This window comes from Lates calcarifer, unplaced genomic scaffold, assembly GCF_001640805.2.
Source record: "Lates calcarifer isolate ASB-BC8 unplaced genomic scaffold, TLL_Latcal_v3 _unitig_950_quiver_259, whole genome shotgun sequence".
Taxonomy (NCBI): domain Eukaryota; kingdom Metazoa; phylum Chordata; class Actinopteri; family Centropomidae; genus Lates; species Lates calcarifer.
In genome coordinates this window covers 592,106-607,425 of record NW_026118117.1, presented here as the reverse complement: position 1 = coordinate 607,425, position 15,320 = coordinate 592,106, and the positions used below count along the sequence as shown (strand labels likewise).

The window sequence follows — 15,320 nt, the reverse complement described above, 5'->3', positions numbered from 1 at the left end:
ACAAGTGCTACAAGTTTTCAGCTTCTTTCTTCTGAAACCACCAGCAGCATTTAAGTGAAAGTAACAAAACAGAAAATAAATGTACTCCAAGTACATGCCCTGCATTCAGAGAGTATTATCAGTAAATAGCAAAAGAAAGAGCTACCATTCTGCATGACACCCTCTAGAGTGTCATTATATGATGTCAGTATATAGACATTATGTTTTATTTATATTGCAATTGGATTATTCTTTCAGTTACATTGAAATGTAACATTTTAATGTTGCAGGTTAAGGTGGAGCTAATTGTAACTACATTATATACTGCAGAGTTGTATCAAGTTTTATGAACTGATTATAGAGTTTTTTTATGTATAATTTTATCTTCTCTGCCAAACTATATTACAGTTTTGCCTCTGACATGTCTGGTTCTGATAATGTGCAATTAAGTACTGTACTTGACTAAATGTACTTAATTATCTTCCATCACTGGCTGGTCCGATGAGCAGTTCATGTCAGGGTAGTAGAAAGAAAGCCCAAGTAAATTATTGCATTCAGGACAATGAGTGACCTCTTTAATATCAATAATATTCAAAATTGTGGAAAGGAAGAACCACAACATCTACCCAAGCATCTAATATCATTATCAGTTTCTTTCAAGGAAACCTTAAGTAAAACTTTTTTTATCATTTTGTTGTTGTTTCTTTGTAAATACATGTAGTGTTTTTATGTCTATACAGGGGAATGCAAGGACACCACCCAGTACTGCAGTGTGGTGAAGAGACTAAAGCTGTGCAACCTTTATATGTATAAACAGAGATGCTGTGGGTCATGTTCACAGGATGCCAACTCCACCTAGTGGCAATGAACAGTCATAAACACGCTACATTTACTTTAGCAGATGGACTACATGAGATGAGAAAACAACAACAACAAACAACAACTGAGAAAAGCATAGAAGGACATCATCTGTGAGTGGATACTTCAAGGACTTCACATATGTAAACTGGACAAGCTTTAGTCCACTTCTTTCACTTCCTAAAAGGAAGCTGAAGGGTGCCTCAAAAGGCTGGGTTAAATTTTCTGATCTGAGTCCAACCTCCTAATATAAAGAAAAAAAGTGTTCACTATGTGGATGTAATGGAATTCTTGACTTTCTTGCAAAATCAGAACATTTCATCACCAGTGACATTCTAATAAGGTGGCCCAGAAAGGAATAAACTTAGACTGATGTATTGGTTTGCCAATATTTTCCTATACAAGCTATGAGATACCAGCCAGCTGTGTCAACCACTGCTGATATGCAAGGTCCATCCTATCAGCAGCTAGATAAAAACAGCTGAGAAAACAGTCACTCATTACTTTCTTGTTTGTGTGTGTGTGTGTGTGTGTGTGTGTGTGTATTTATGACATGATTCATCTAGAATATATAAATATTATATTAAACTATATGGAGAGATATGGATATTAAAATAAGGGGAAATTCTGGTTTATCACAACTTGGGTCTAATTTTTACTCACTCACTGAAGTAAATGCTGAGATCTGGGACATTATAACCAACAACATTATAACCACATATGACAAGAAGCAAGAAGTGAGACAATCAGATAGGCTGTAAACAAGCCTACAGTTCAGCCGAGTTGTCCAAACCTCAGTACATGCAAACCAAAAGAAGTGTTCAGTGTTATTACTACTGATAGAAAAGCTGGGAAAAACTGGAAAAATAAGACCCATATTGTAATGAACCAAAACTATACTTTAATCTATCACTGACTTTCCATACCAATAAATAGATACAGTATGTCACCATGCTTTAAAGAGAGGATTTCTTTAGCATGTGTTCTAGAGTCCCAGGCATTTTAGTGTTCTATAATACTGCTTCAAAGACTTTCTGACCTGACAAATTTCAAAGTTTGGTAGACACACACTGAATTCATCTTTGGAATGAAAAAGATCTCTGTGTAAATAAAGATACTAACATAAAAACATTACTACAAAACCCACTGTTGGTGACTTCAGTCTAATATATTGTGTTGCCATATCCGTAAAATGAACCCTATCACCAGATGGAATTCTGTCGTTGAATGGTTCTGCAATGATTCTGAAATGATCTATTTCCATCATATATTTTTGGCAATCATGGGATGGTTATGGTTAGGGAAAGATAGTGACTATGGCAAATGAACTATTAACATAAGATTAAAGGTTATACAAATTATGGTTACAGTATGTCAGTTGTCAGGGTAAAGGATGGGGTTGAGATTCTCAGTGGCTCCCTTAATCAGATCTATTGTTTTGCAGTTTTAAATGGGGAGCTAAGGCACAAGCTGACATATATCACTCAGACACACACCATGTGAATTCAGCCAGGAGGAGTTCTAGATCACAAAAAAGCAAGGGAAGTGGAGGAAAGAGATGGTTGAGACTGGGCATCAAAGTTGAGATGGCTGGGGTTAGTGGCGACCAGTGGTTGAGGGATTAAAAGCCAGTGCCAGAAACAATGTTCAAGTGAGTCCTGACCTCTCCAACCATACTTAGTTACATAAAAGGTGAGAATGCCTCTGGCATTGACACTGAGTATTGGCACAAATCATGTACTGCAGAGTCATCCAATGAAAACTTTATCTACACAGAATCAAACAGTGGAAGTTCTGTGGTTAATTTATAATAGCAATGTCAAGTCACGAATGTACATAAGGTAGAAGAATCAAAGGCTGTAAAGACCATCCACTTGTGTTAAGGTACTGGGTTGTGACCATAGTCACAAGTCACTGATGCGAGAGGAGCTGCTGCTGTTGGTGGAACTTCAGTTGTGAAAGCATCCACATCCTCATCAACATCACACTATGATTCTCAGCCCTGACAGTACAGAAGGTTTTGTAAAAAAATATATTACAGGTAAAGAAATGTCTGCTCATTGAGATAAAACTGACTCTGGAGAGAGAGGCAAGAGCACAACACTGATTCTGACTGTTGGCCTATTCATGTTACCTTTGTGTTGGTTATCATACCCGTGTACAACATCGTAAAATGTCTTGTATATACTGTGAAATATCACATATTGAGTGGTGTAGATTGTGTGAGATTTTATTTTCTTACTTGGTTAAGGTGTCTTTTTAACTCTTGCTTAAGATCTTAGAATACAAAGCACTTCTATATGTTGAATAGGTGGTATGTTTAGTACCACTCAGTCTGTTTAATTTGCATGTGTTCAAGCTCAGTCTCCAAAGTTTTATAGCTCCATTGTGAAATCCCATTCAGTAACATACATTTGTCAGTATTTCTCCCTGGCTACTGATGACTATATAGTATATCTGATGTGGTGACATTATCCTACTTGTGGATTTGCAGCTTAACCGGGGGAACATGAGGTAGTACAACAAATCATTAAAGTGCTTCAGACAATAATGCAAAGGATTAGACACTTCACACACTGTATTTATAACAGCACCCAGTATTCACATCTTTTTACAGTATGTGTTCAGTGGTCAAAGTTTTTGTGTATCAAAAAAGAAAAAGAACCTCAAGGTCTACTTGCCACTTTTATTCTGAGCTTTCACCCACATCTCAGAGTGCTCCTCATCAGATAGAGATTGTCAAAGTTCTGCTGTATGTAAGTGAGCCTTGGGGATTTTATTATTATTAATATTATTATTATTTTTGTCAAACTACTGTGTCTCAAGAATAAACTTGCATTTAAAATGTGTGTATATTCATTCATTCTAGAGTTTTCAGTGAGGGTGACAGAGTATGTGTTTTTAACTCCTTTAAGTGGTTTATTAAACATATTTTTTGAAAAAACAAACAGAAAAAAATAAACAATATTGGACAAATTCTTTTTATTTCTTTATTCATTTAGTTAGGTGGATTACATCTCCAGAATGTCACAAAATAAACTTTAGAAACCTTTTTGTATTAAATATTTATGTGACCCACACAATTTAGTCCTCATTTTAAAATGCAGGAATCATGGAAAATGTAGACAATTAAATAAAATAATGCCACATAATTACCTGTATATTTACATTCAAAATGACATTTTTATTATTTTTGTTTTGTTATTTTTCTGTATGGGGTATACTGTACACAGTGAAAAGAAGTACAATAAATTTCTCTTTTTTTAACTCTTTGAATCCACAAACCATACAATACTTCAAGATCAGTTTTATTTAAAATAATGCAAATAATAATAATTCCTTAGAAAAGCATGGATTGTGATGCTTATGTGAATATGCCTGAACAGTGGCTCACTAGAGGGATCTTTCACTGAGATGTTTGGCATGGATGTCCATGGATTACCGGTGAAATATTTATTTGATGGGGTTTTTTAAATGTTAAAACAGGTTACAATGTGATGATATTCATCATGCACAACACAAACAGTTACAGAACATACTGTCTGATGAAAAACAACTACTGTACAATGTAGACCCTTATGTGAGGAGGAATTTCACCAAAAGTCAAAGATCAACATGTAAACAATTTCATCAGTCAGGTATATCATCAGAAGCTATCGAAATCAGACAGACACGTTAAGTGGTTTCTGGAAAACTGTGCTGTGATTTAGGTGACACTGAAGACAGAGACGTTTAATATTTTTGCCCCATTATACCATTATTTTCAATTCAATTCAATTCAATTTTATTTATATAGCGCCATATCACAACAACAGTCATCTCAAGGCACTTTTCATATAGAGCAGGTCTAGACCATACCCTTTAAAATAGGTATTTACAGAGAGAGACCCAACAAATCCCACCATGAGCAGCACTAGGCGACAGTGGCAAGGAAAAACTTCCTTTAAGAGGCAGAAACCTCGAGCAGAACCGGACTCAGGGTGGGCGGCCATCTGCCTCGACCGGTTGGGTTAAGAAGGAGAGAGAGGGGGAGAGGGGGGAGAGGATAGTGAAAGAAGAACATAGCATAACACAGGTTCCATATCAGATGTAAGGTGAGGCCAGTAATACAGCAGAGGTTATACCTATACCTATCCGTTTTTATGGATTGTAAACCATTTGAGCTGTGTTTTAGGAAATAAGCCTTCTTGGCAGATTTTATTTGACGATCTTGGAGAGAAGAAAAAGTTACGTGTTTTCAATGTAATGTTGCGGAGGGGTGGCCAGGAGTGACATGTCCATCTGTGTAGGAGACTCCTCCAACACTTCTGGTGGCTATTTGTACTTACAAATAGCAGGTATTTACTGATATTCAGTCATTTATTACTTTGAACAAACAATTTAACCATTAACATTGTACAATAATCTAGCAAGCAAGAAAGCTTTCAACTTTAGCCTTTGCACTTTTTTATTAATTTAGCCTACCTGGCGGTGTCCTGCGTTGTGTTAAGATGAAGAACACCCACACCATCAATATCTCTGGAGGTTTTTTTTGACTGACAGAAAGAAATATAACAAAAGTCTCCATATGTAAGTTTGCCACTACACAAAATAAGTTACAAAAACATGTTAATATGTTACGTGTTGAGTTTAGAGCTAGCAAGTAAGCTAACAATCAGAACGACAGAGGATCTAACAAGAAGAAACTTCACTGACCGCAAAACTTCACCTATAGCACAACAATGTAAGGGGGAGGTGCACAAGGGAGACCCGATTTTATAGAGAGGGACCCTCAAAGTGAACAAGGAGTGCAGAGACTTAGCCTCAAAAGTTCCACATATTGAGTATATGTTGGGTAGTAACTATTTACATAGATTTTGTGTAATTCTAAAATTACATTTTGCAGATATATATTTGGTTAATTTACAGATGTTATAACTGACACCGTTACATATTGTAGCGTGCTGGGGTGGGTTAGAAGGGGCATGGTTTCCCAGCATGCTCTGGGGGTTGGTGTCCTGGGCTGTGTTAGAAATCTCAAGTTGTGCCTGGTTTGTTTAGTTAAGCGTTATGTTCCTTTTTTAAATGTAGAATAGCACGGCTATTATTATTTTTAGTTTAGTTGGAGCGTTCTGAATTCTGGTAGAGGTATGTTGTGCGATTGATCAGACTCGGGGCATTTCTTCAAGTGTACATGCAAAGTCTTAAGTGTGAGTGCAGGTGTGTGAGTTCTATAATAAGGTGCCTTCTGTCCAAAACTTGAACTCCTGCTTGTCTTTCCTGACCCCAGCTTGTCAAAATATGGACCTGACTGATACACGTTTTTGCAGATACAAATTTGCAGTGACATCAAACATAAGCATCAAAACATCCTCCTAAACTGAGTTTACACATAATTTCAAGACTAATCGGAGCTGATACTGGGCAAGTGGAAGAGGCCAGTCCATATATATATATATATATATATATAGATACAAATAACCATTGGCACCTGTGAGCAATTTAGAGTTACAAATTAACCTGCATTTCTTTGTATTGTGGGAGGAAGCCGAAGTAATGCACACATACAGTCTATGAATGCACAGGGAGAACATGCAAATTCCACACAAGAAAACCCAGGGCGAAGCAGGAACTTTCTGGTAGTGAGGCGAGAGTGCTAGCCACTGAATCACCGAACCACCAATGTGCTGCATCCAGGGGTGAATGCACACGTTGTTCATAGTACAAACCCTCAACCTTAAAACAGACTGCATAGTTACTGCGATATTCTGGCAGTATTTATAGGCAAATGAATTTAAAAGGCGAACTAAGCGGTATTTTAAGGAAATAATCATGAATGCGCCTTATCTAACTGCAAATGACAAGTGGTGAAATATGAAGTCTCAGGATAAAGGTCGTTTTTAGTATGTTCCCTGAATGCAGCACCGACGTTGGGTGAATGGGCGTGGTTAATGATCTTAAGCAACTTCCGGGAAAATAACGTGTGCCGTGAATGTCCACATGTCTGCGAAATATCTTTTTTTCCCCTCACAATACCGTTCTATTTAACTTAACGCAACGGGATAGTGCGTGATAATAGTGCTGTGCAAAGACTTGAATCGAGGTTGACTTTATTTTTGTCTCTTAGAGGTTTAGGTGAGGCTCGTCACATTGTTAGCAGATATCACTTGTCATAATTGACACTGTGTCAGTACCTCATCTCTAGTCTAGTTTCATCCATTGTGCCGTCGGGTACAAAGTTCATGTTTTGAAACCGCTCGAGCTGTTTGAGCTGCATTGTCCAGCCACACCTCACTGCCGACTTTGGCTAACAAGTGAAGCCGGTAAGAAAACAAAGCCTATGTTACGTTGCAGAAAAGCATGCAGTGTAACATAACTTGATTATTAGTGTGCCATCACTGTATGACTTCACTTGTCATATCATTAGGAGTGACAAATTAGCAATTTAAAGCAGGATACGTTAAATACTAGTAGCACGTTTAGTGTTGTCGTTTGTTGAAAGTGTTGGTCATGGGACACACCAGTCTGGACAAGATCATTGCATTGCAAAGAAACCCTGCAAACATCAGAAACTTGTGCATTCTGGCACATGTTGACCATGGTGAGTTGTCACGCTAACATTAAACATTTTTATTGCGGCAAAAGCCGGATTGTGAGCATTTTTTTTATTTCAGTGATTATTGTATTTAGTTCTTCATTGTACTGTGTTGGGTTTATTGTATTGTCGCATTTAAAATTTAGTCGACTTCATTTTTACGAGCTTGTATGGATTGTTATTGTTACTGTTAATGAATTAGGTTTGTATCGCATCATTTATTTAAACTTGAGTAATTTGAGTTGAATATTAAAAATGTTTTACTGTTACAGGTTTGAGTAAAAACTATTTGTTTTAATTTAATTAAACATTGAAACTCCAACATATTTCCAACTGAGAATTTTGATTTTGATTATTATTTGGAGGGAAGACTATCAAGGCTGTAATTTATTCATCTCAGTTTTACTTTAAGTTGATAGATTGTTTACTACATCAAATGTACATAACATCACAGTTTCCTATGTCAGTCACATTCTTGAGGAAAGCATATGCTGTAAGCTGTATGTTAGCAAAGTCATCTGAACCATCTGCGGTTGCAGGCAAAACTACTCTGGCCGACTGTTTAGTGGCAAGTAATGGTATCATATCAGGTCGACTGGCTGGGAAGGTAAGTGGCTCCATCTCCCACAGAGACACCTCTTGACAGTTATCCTCTGCTAGATTCCAGTTTTTGTTGTTTTGTCATTATTTGTGCTTATTTGTTAATTTACCAGCTGAGGTATCTGGACAGCAGAGAGGATGAACAGATCAGGGGAATCACCATGAAGTCCAGTGCCATCTCTCTGCACTACAGAAATGGTAAGTTAAAGTCAAATTTCTAGCATTTCTCATTCTAAGATACTACCACTCTAAAATGTTACTTACACTCCAGGACTAATTCTGTAATGATTTACTGCAATTTTCATTTTTTCCCCTGGTTTTATCCAGCCTGCCATGTCATCTTCTGAATTTGTAGGTGATTTTTAGAAGACAGAGAACTGGAGCCTGATTTCCTGTCAAGAACAAACAAACAAACAAACAAAAAACCCAAGTGCTCATACTTTCTGATGTTGAATTTCTGTCAGTATGGATATAGAGCAAAATGAAGGCTCTAAAATGAAGTCACTGCTTTTTAATTCATAGAGTCTTAAAACCAAATCCTGACACTTGCTTTTTTTGTTTTTAACAGTTGAAAATATTTTGCTTTCTGCTCCTATCGTAGGTTCAGTGGAATATCTGGACATATGGCCGATCATCTTCACAAGAATAAGAAACATATACCATAAAACAAAACAAAAAAAAAGCATTTGTGAATTTAGCATTATTTATATTACTGTCACTACTATATTATTATTATTATCATTACTATAAAGCTTGGAGCACTCACTGTGAACCTTGATTGTTTTTATGCTCATTATGCTCAATCTAATGTGAAAGATCACAATGTGAAATGCACAGTGGTCTTTAGCCACAATGCTTTGATTCATGCTTTAATATTATTGTCTCTCATTAACTAGCATTGCACGCTACTGATTATTGTTATGTCATTATAGTGTTAAACATTGAACAGAATCATCCAGTTGTTAGTTGCATCATCTGAGCTCTGCACTTTGATATTACTGTAAATGTAAACAGATAAATTCTCAAAGTCAGTCAAAACAAAGTGTTTTTGTGGAGAAGACTCTAAATAGTGTTTGTGTCTTTTGTCTTCTCAGGCGATCAGGAGTACTTACTAAATCTGATCGACTCTCCTGGTCATGTCGACTTCTCCTCTGAGGTTTCCACTGCTGTGAGGTTGTGTGATGGTGCTATTGTAGTTGTTGATGCTGTGGAGGGAGTGTGTCCACAGGTAAGTATCTTTGTTGACTTACTCATCCTCACCAAACTCATTCTGTAAGCTTTTGGTATATGAGGAAAGGCATTTTCTTTACTGTAAATCTCCATTCTTTCCCATGGACCTGCTAAGTCGGCAGTCTGTAGTAATTGGGCATATTTTTGTCTCTGTACTCCAGTAGACAGTGAGTATGAGGTTAATGTGATGACTGTCAGATTTAATTTGAGGGTATTTACAATGGTTTCAGAATATATTCAGACCCCATTTCCCTTTTCCACACTTAACTGTTTCAGATTTGATTTTGAATGGAAAAATTGCAATTTTCTTCCAATCAGTCTACACTTAAGTCTCTGCAAGCTTTGTACACCTGGATTTTGGAAGTTTATCCTATTCCTCCTGACAAATCCTCTCAAGCTCCATCAGACTGGATGGATGGGAAGTGTCTGTGAACTGCCATCTTTAGGTCTCTTCACAGATGCTCTATAAAGGTCTAAGTCTGGGATTCGGCTGGGCCACTCAAGCACAGTCAGGAACCGGGTCCTGAGGCTACTCCAGTGTCTTGGATGTATGCTTTGGGCCGTTGTTGTGCTGAAAGATCACTCCAGCCTCAGGTCATGTGCACTCTGGAGCAGGTTTTCTTCCAGGACCTCTCTGTATTTGGCTGGATTTATCCTACTCTTACTCTGACCTGTCACCTTGTCCCTGACATAGAGAAGCAGTGGCAACAGAGTACTGGTGGTTCTAAACCACTTCCATGTCACCATTATTGAGGCTGCTGTGCCTCCTGAGAGCACTCAAAGCTTTAGAAATGGTTTTATACCCTTGCCCTGATCTGTGCTTCACCACAATTTTATCACAGAGAGTTCCTTAGATTGCATTTCTTGGTTTTGTCCTGAAATGCAGCTTGAATTGTGGGATCTTGTATACACAGGTGTGTGTTTCTCTAAACCACTACAATCAATTCAGTTTGTCAGGAGGACTCCAATCAAGTTCTGGACACATTTCAAGAAAATATAAAGCAAATAGGATTGACCTGCCACACTGTGAAGTGCCACAACAAACAGTCTGAATACTTTTTATGAAGGACAGATTTCAGTTTTTCATTTTTGGTTATAAAGAAATTTATACATTTCTAAAACATGTTTTCACTCAATTGAGCAGATTGATAGTTTTTCTAGTTGTTTTTACAAAATACTTAAAAGTAAAAATTCAACTTTTTTGACCAGCCATGTAAAACCTCTGTTTTTGTTTTGATTTTTTCTAACTATCATATGGCTATTGTGTGTAGACCCAGGTTGTGTTGCGTCAAGCATGGCTGGAGAACATCAGGCCTGTTCTCGTCATCAATAAGATAGACCGCCTCATCATGGAGCTAAAGTTGACATCTCAGGAAGCCTACACCCACCTGCAGAAGATCCTGGAACAGGTGAGGAGCCCAGTTCTCATCTGACGCAGGCCACGATTTGTGTATTTTACTACAAATTCTTAGTAACACTCTCAACTACAATATTGAGTTGAAAAGCCTTTAGTGAAGTTGTATTGAAGTGACTGTGTATTTTCTATTGATTCATGGAAAAAAATAAAGTTGGTAGTGTTTGGTAGTGTAGACCATGGTGCCTTAGCATCAGTGTGCATGTTCTTCCTTTCAGGTGAATGCAGTGACAGGAACTTTGTTTACATCCAAAGTTCTGGAGGAGCGAGCTGAGAAAGAGAAGATAGAGGAGAGAGAGAGTGGAACGTTGAGTGGTGATCAGGTTTATGACTGGAGTGCTGGGCTGGAGGAGGCTGATGACTCCCACCTCTACTTTTCTCCTGACCAAGGGAATGTGGTCTTTGCCAGCGCCATAGATGGATGGGGCTTCAGGTGAGGCTTGTCTCCTCTAAACCTGCATTGATGATATCAGTGGTATGCACAGTTCAGAGGATGCAAGTGGGAGGGGAGGTCCTCAGAAAGCTGTAGTAGGCAGTTTCACCAGAGGCTGCTTATGGGTCAGTCAGTGACTATTTCAGTTTCAGTCATGATACAGGTTCTTTTCCGTGATATTAACAAAGTGCTAAATGAAGTAGATTTATTCGTAAACTAGGATTAATAAGTTTAATAAATATTAAGAGGAAACTGATATTTTTATTTTGCCCCCACTGCTCTTACTGCTCAATTATATGAGCAGTATTAGGTCATTTTATTTTCAAGTCGTAAAACCATTAAATCGATATAAAAACTTTCATCACAGTTCCACTATGAGGCAAATAACAAAATCTGAAAGAAGCACTAAAGCATTTTATGAACTGAAGTCAGGGGCTCATGCCTTTGTTTTTACCTGTTTTCGAGGTCCTGACTAGTAGAGGGGCCCTTGACCATAAGTTGAGTAACGTTTGTATATATGCTTCAACAAATGTGACTTTAAAAAAATGAACTCAAACTTATAGACACACATCAAGCCTGGGGTGGGACTAGTATTCTAGACAAGGGGTACTTGTCGAATGTGTCAACATGGGCCCATTGTTCATTTTTGCCTTGGGACCTAATTAACCCTAAGTTGATTAATATGGCTCTGAAACTGGAGCCTAACCTTGTACCTTATTACCCAAAACCACCTGATTCACTGTATATGCAGTTGCTACCCCTAGACACACCTGAAGAAATGTTCAAAAGTCCACTAGATGGTGCTGTCAACTTAGATTTAATAATCTCTGACATCAGATGACCCTCAGTAGATGATTACAGACCCATCAGAGACCAGAGAAAACTCCAATGTGTTTGATACCTTAAAAGACCAAATTTTTTGTACAGTTGATTGCTTTCAGAGTCAAATGCTTCTCTCTAATGTTGTAACTAAAAGATGAGTCAGTCACTTAACAACATGTATTCTACATATAAACACAGTGGCATAAAGTCTTCATGCTGCCCTGGCAGTTTGGTGTATGACAGTCAATGATGAGAAAATTGACATATTTCTCAGGCTAGCTTGTCCTTGTGATCACTCTCTGCGATAAATAAACAAATTAAAACTGTGAGCAGCGTTGAACGGGCCCTCGCACTGTGCGCCCGTCGGAGGACTGGCAACCGCGGGGTTAACGCAGGTCGTAGGGCTTATGCTGACGTAACAGTGCACCACGGCACGATGCATCGCCATTCAGGAAATACAGCAGTACGCATCGTGAAGCTAAAAAATGCAAGAAACATGCATTTAGGCAGGTTTAAAGAATACATCTTAGTAAAGGATAAATAAACATAGAGAGACGCACACTAACTTTTCACTGTGTGACGTCACTTATAATATAACCAACCCGTGAGGTGGCTCACCCCCACGTCTACGTCGACTGGCGTAGACATGCACTTTTACTGTGACCGGACACCGTGTAACACCAAAATATCAGCCGACCCTGTGTGTAATTTCTTAACTGAACCAAACCAAACTGTAAAGACAGCATCAATCCATGCTCAGCTTTGGTCAAGGGGAGACATATGGGAGAAGATGAGGAGAGGGAGATGGAAAGAAACAGTAAGGGTGATGGAGTAACAGAGGAAGATCAGTTACTACCTACTGTGTTCTGAATATATAAACAATAAAACAAAAACACAGACAGATCTGGTCACTTTCAAACAACATAGGCCTAATTACCACAGAAATATATGTTCTTTTGAAAAATCACAAGCCTGTGGGTTCAATTTAACACCACCACACACAAGGTTTTTATGGTGTGATAAAATAGGGCTGTCAGCTTAAAAAAAAAAAAAAAGATTACATGAATTGAAAATAACCTGCAATTCCTTAAAATTAATTTGAAGCCAGTTTAAATTTTCAAGCCAGTCTTGACAACTGCAAATCTGAGTTTCTGAAGAGGGGCCTGCTCAGGCTGAGTGTGCTGAATAATATGCATTTTCATATCAGAAAAAAACACTGCATTAGACATTATCTTAGTTCACTGATCTGAGGTCAACAGGTCAAGCTGCAACAGCTACATCTGCTAGATAAAGCAGCAAACTACTCAAAAATGGTGAAGTGGGAGACTTAGACTGCAAGATTGAAATTAACCATGCCCTCACACGCACACGCTTCAACGAAAACTCACAATTTTCGCAGTAAGTCATCATGAAGGCCTTAAGGCTGTCCTGACAACATTTGAAGTGAATCCGCTCACCCTTCTACTAACTGCACATCACACTATGTCATTTCCTGTTCTCTGTAGGTGGCGCTACAACAATTGTATGAATATTGACATGGATGTGTGCAGTTAGGGACCATTAACAATAGTGTAAAGTCTGATGCAGTTTGGACAAAGTTTGGCCCTGTTTGGGTCCTTGCAATTTCATTGCTCGGGCCCTAATTAAGTCAGAGTGGTGTCAACCAAGTCTTCTTCACCTTTGAAGCCAAGACTTGCGTTTACTGAAGCTAATGTCTAGACAAATACACAATTACTGATATCAGAGTTCCACTTTAATCAAAGCTGCTAATAAGCCCTGTTAAAACAAAAAAGCTGAATCCTGTAACATAGTTTGCAATAGTAAAGATCAGTGCTCTTCTTTTGTCAGTGAACCTGCATTAAAAAATGTAAATGGACTAAGAGTATGATTTTGTGTTTTTTGTAGCATCCAGCAGTTTGCCCACATCTACAGCCAGAGAATGGGGATTAAAACAGAGGTGCTACTCAAAACCCTGTGGGGAGATTTCTACCTCAATGCAAAAGCAAAGAAGATCATGAAAGGTGCTCAGGTAATGTAACTGTAATTGTAGATGCTGAGGGGGACATTTATATTCTCCTTGAATAACTTTGATGATACCTTTTCAGTCAGCATGATCAGCAGGTCAGCATTTCAGTTATCTGCAAAACTAATGACATTCTCATCAGCCATAGCTGTATCTTGTGTTGGGTGCTAATTAGCAACGTTTAGCATGCAAACACACACTCATACTCACTGATTACTTTATTATTCAATTATCCAATCAGCCAATCATGTGGCAGCGGTGTAATGCATTTAATTGTGCAGCTACAGGCCAGGAGCTTCAGTTAATGTTCACATCAAACATCAGAGTGCAGAAAAATGTGACCTCAGTGACTTTGACTATGGCATGATTGTTGGTGCCAGACAGGCTGGTTTGAGTATTTCTGAAACTGCTTATCTCTTGAGCTGTTCACTCACTACAGTCTCTAGGCACCAAAAACAAAAAAACATCCAGCAAGTGCCAGCTCTGTGAATCGAAACATCTAGTTGATGAAGGAGGTCAGAGGTGAATGGTCAGACTGGTTGGACCTGATAGAAAGACTACAGTAACTCAGATAACTATTCTTTTCAACTGTGGGACAGGAAAGCCTCTCACAACACATCCAACTTTGACGTGGATGGACTACAACAGCAAAAGATCTTGTCAGGTTCCACTCCTGTCAGCCAAGAACAGAAAGCTGAGGCTACAGTGGGCACAGTCTCACCAAAACTGGACAGCTGAAGACTGGAAAACATAGCCTGGCCTGATGGATCTAGAGCCAGACTTTGGTATCAACAGCATGAATCCATTGTCCAAACATGCCTTTTGACAACAGTCCAGACTGGTGGTGGTGATATAACGCTGATCTGTATTTATACATACATCTGTACTCATACCCCCTACTCAGTGCAGTTCTACCCATAATGTTCAGTCTGTATCTATGCCTAACTCTGTTCCATTGAAATGAATACAGAATATATTTCTGTGAGAGGCTAAAGGACTCTCCTTTAGCCTTTCCAGGCCTGCCTGCATACTGCCACCCACTCAGTAGAGCTAACATTAGGCCTGGTCTGCAGTGCATCTCTTCTCTGGTGCAGAGTTTAACCTGGCCTACACTTGCTTCACCTGACTGAGCCCATCTTGATAGGCCAAATTTGAGACCAGCTTTCCTTTGAGATCAGATTCATCAGACCAGGCTATGTTTTCCAGTCTTCAGCTGTCCAGCCTAGTGAGCCTGTATTGCACTTAAGCCACAATTGGCTGATTGGATAATTGCATGATTAAGCAACTATGAGACAGGCCTTTATTAGCAGTGTTTTCTCTTTTTATAAAAACACACACCAAGCCCTTTATTAGATGTATGACTGCGAAAAATTTAATTAATGGGAAT

At 38.5% G+C, this 15,320-nt stretch overlaps 2 protein-coding genes across 2 annotated transcripts in view; both read left to right on the top strand.

Moving 5' to 3' along the window:
* The window catches only part of LOC108880498 (ADAMTS-like protein 3), a 247,289-nt gene extending 243,474 nt beyond the window's left edge, over positions 1-3,815 (top strand). The window contains exon 32 of the mRNA XM_018672035.1: positions 720-3,815. Coding sequence (XP_018527551.1) covers positions 720-838 — 119 coding nt within the window. The 3' untranslated portion in view covers positions 839-3,815. The remainder of the gene's footprint in view (positions 1-719) is intronic.
* A 2,944-nt stretch (positions 3,816-6,759) lies between these two features.
* Positions 6,760-15,320, top strand: part of efl1 (elongation factor like GTPase 1) — an 84,091-nt gene continuing 75,530 nt past the window's right edge. The window contains exons 1-7 of the mRNA XM_018672082.2: positions 6,760-7,417; positions 7,951-8,018; positions 8,125-8,209; positions 9,106-9,239; positions 10,513-10,650; positions 10,874-11,088; positions 13,816-13,939. Of these exons, the coding sequence (XP_018527598.1) occupies positions 7,327-7,417; positions 7,951-8,018; positions 8,125-8,209; positions 9,106-9,239; positions 10,513-10,650; positions 10,874-11,088; positions 13,816-13,939 (855 nt within the window). The 5' untranslated portion in view covers positions 6,760-7,326. The remainder of the gene's footprint in view (positions 7,418-7,950; positions 8,019-8,124; positions 8,210-9,105; positions 9,240-10,512; positions 10,651-10,873; positions 11,089-13,815; positions 13,940-15,320) is intronic.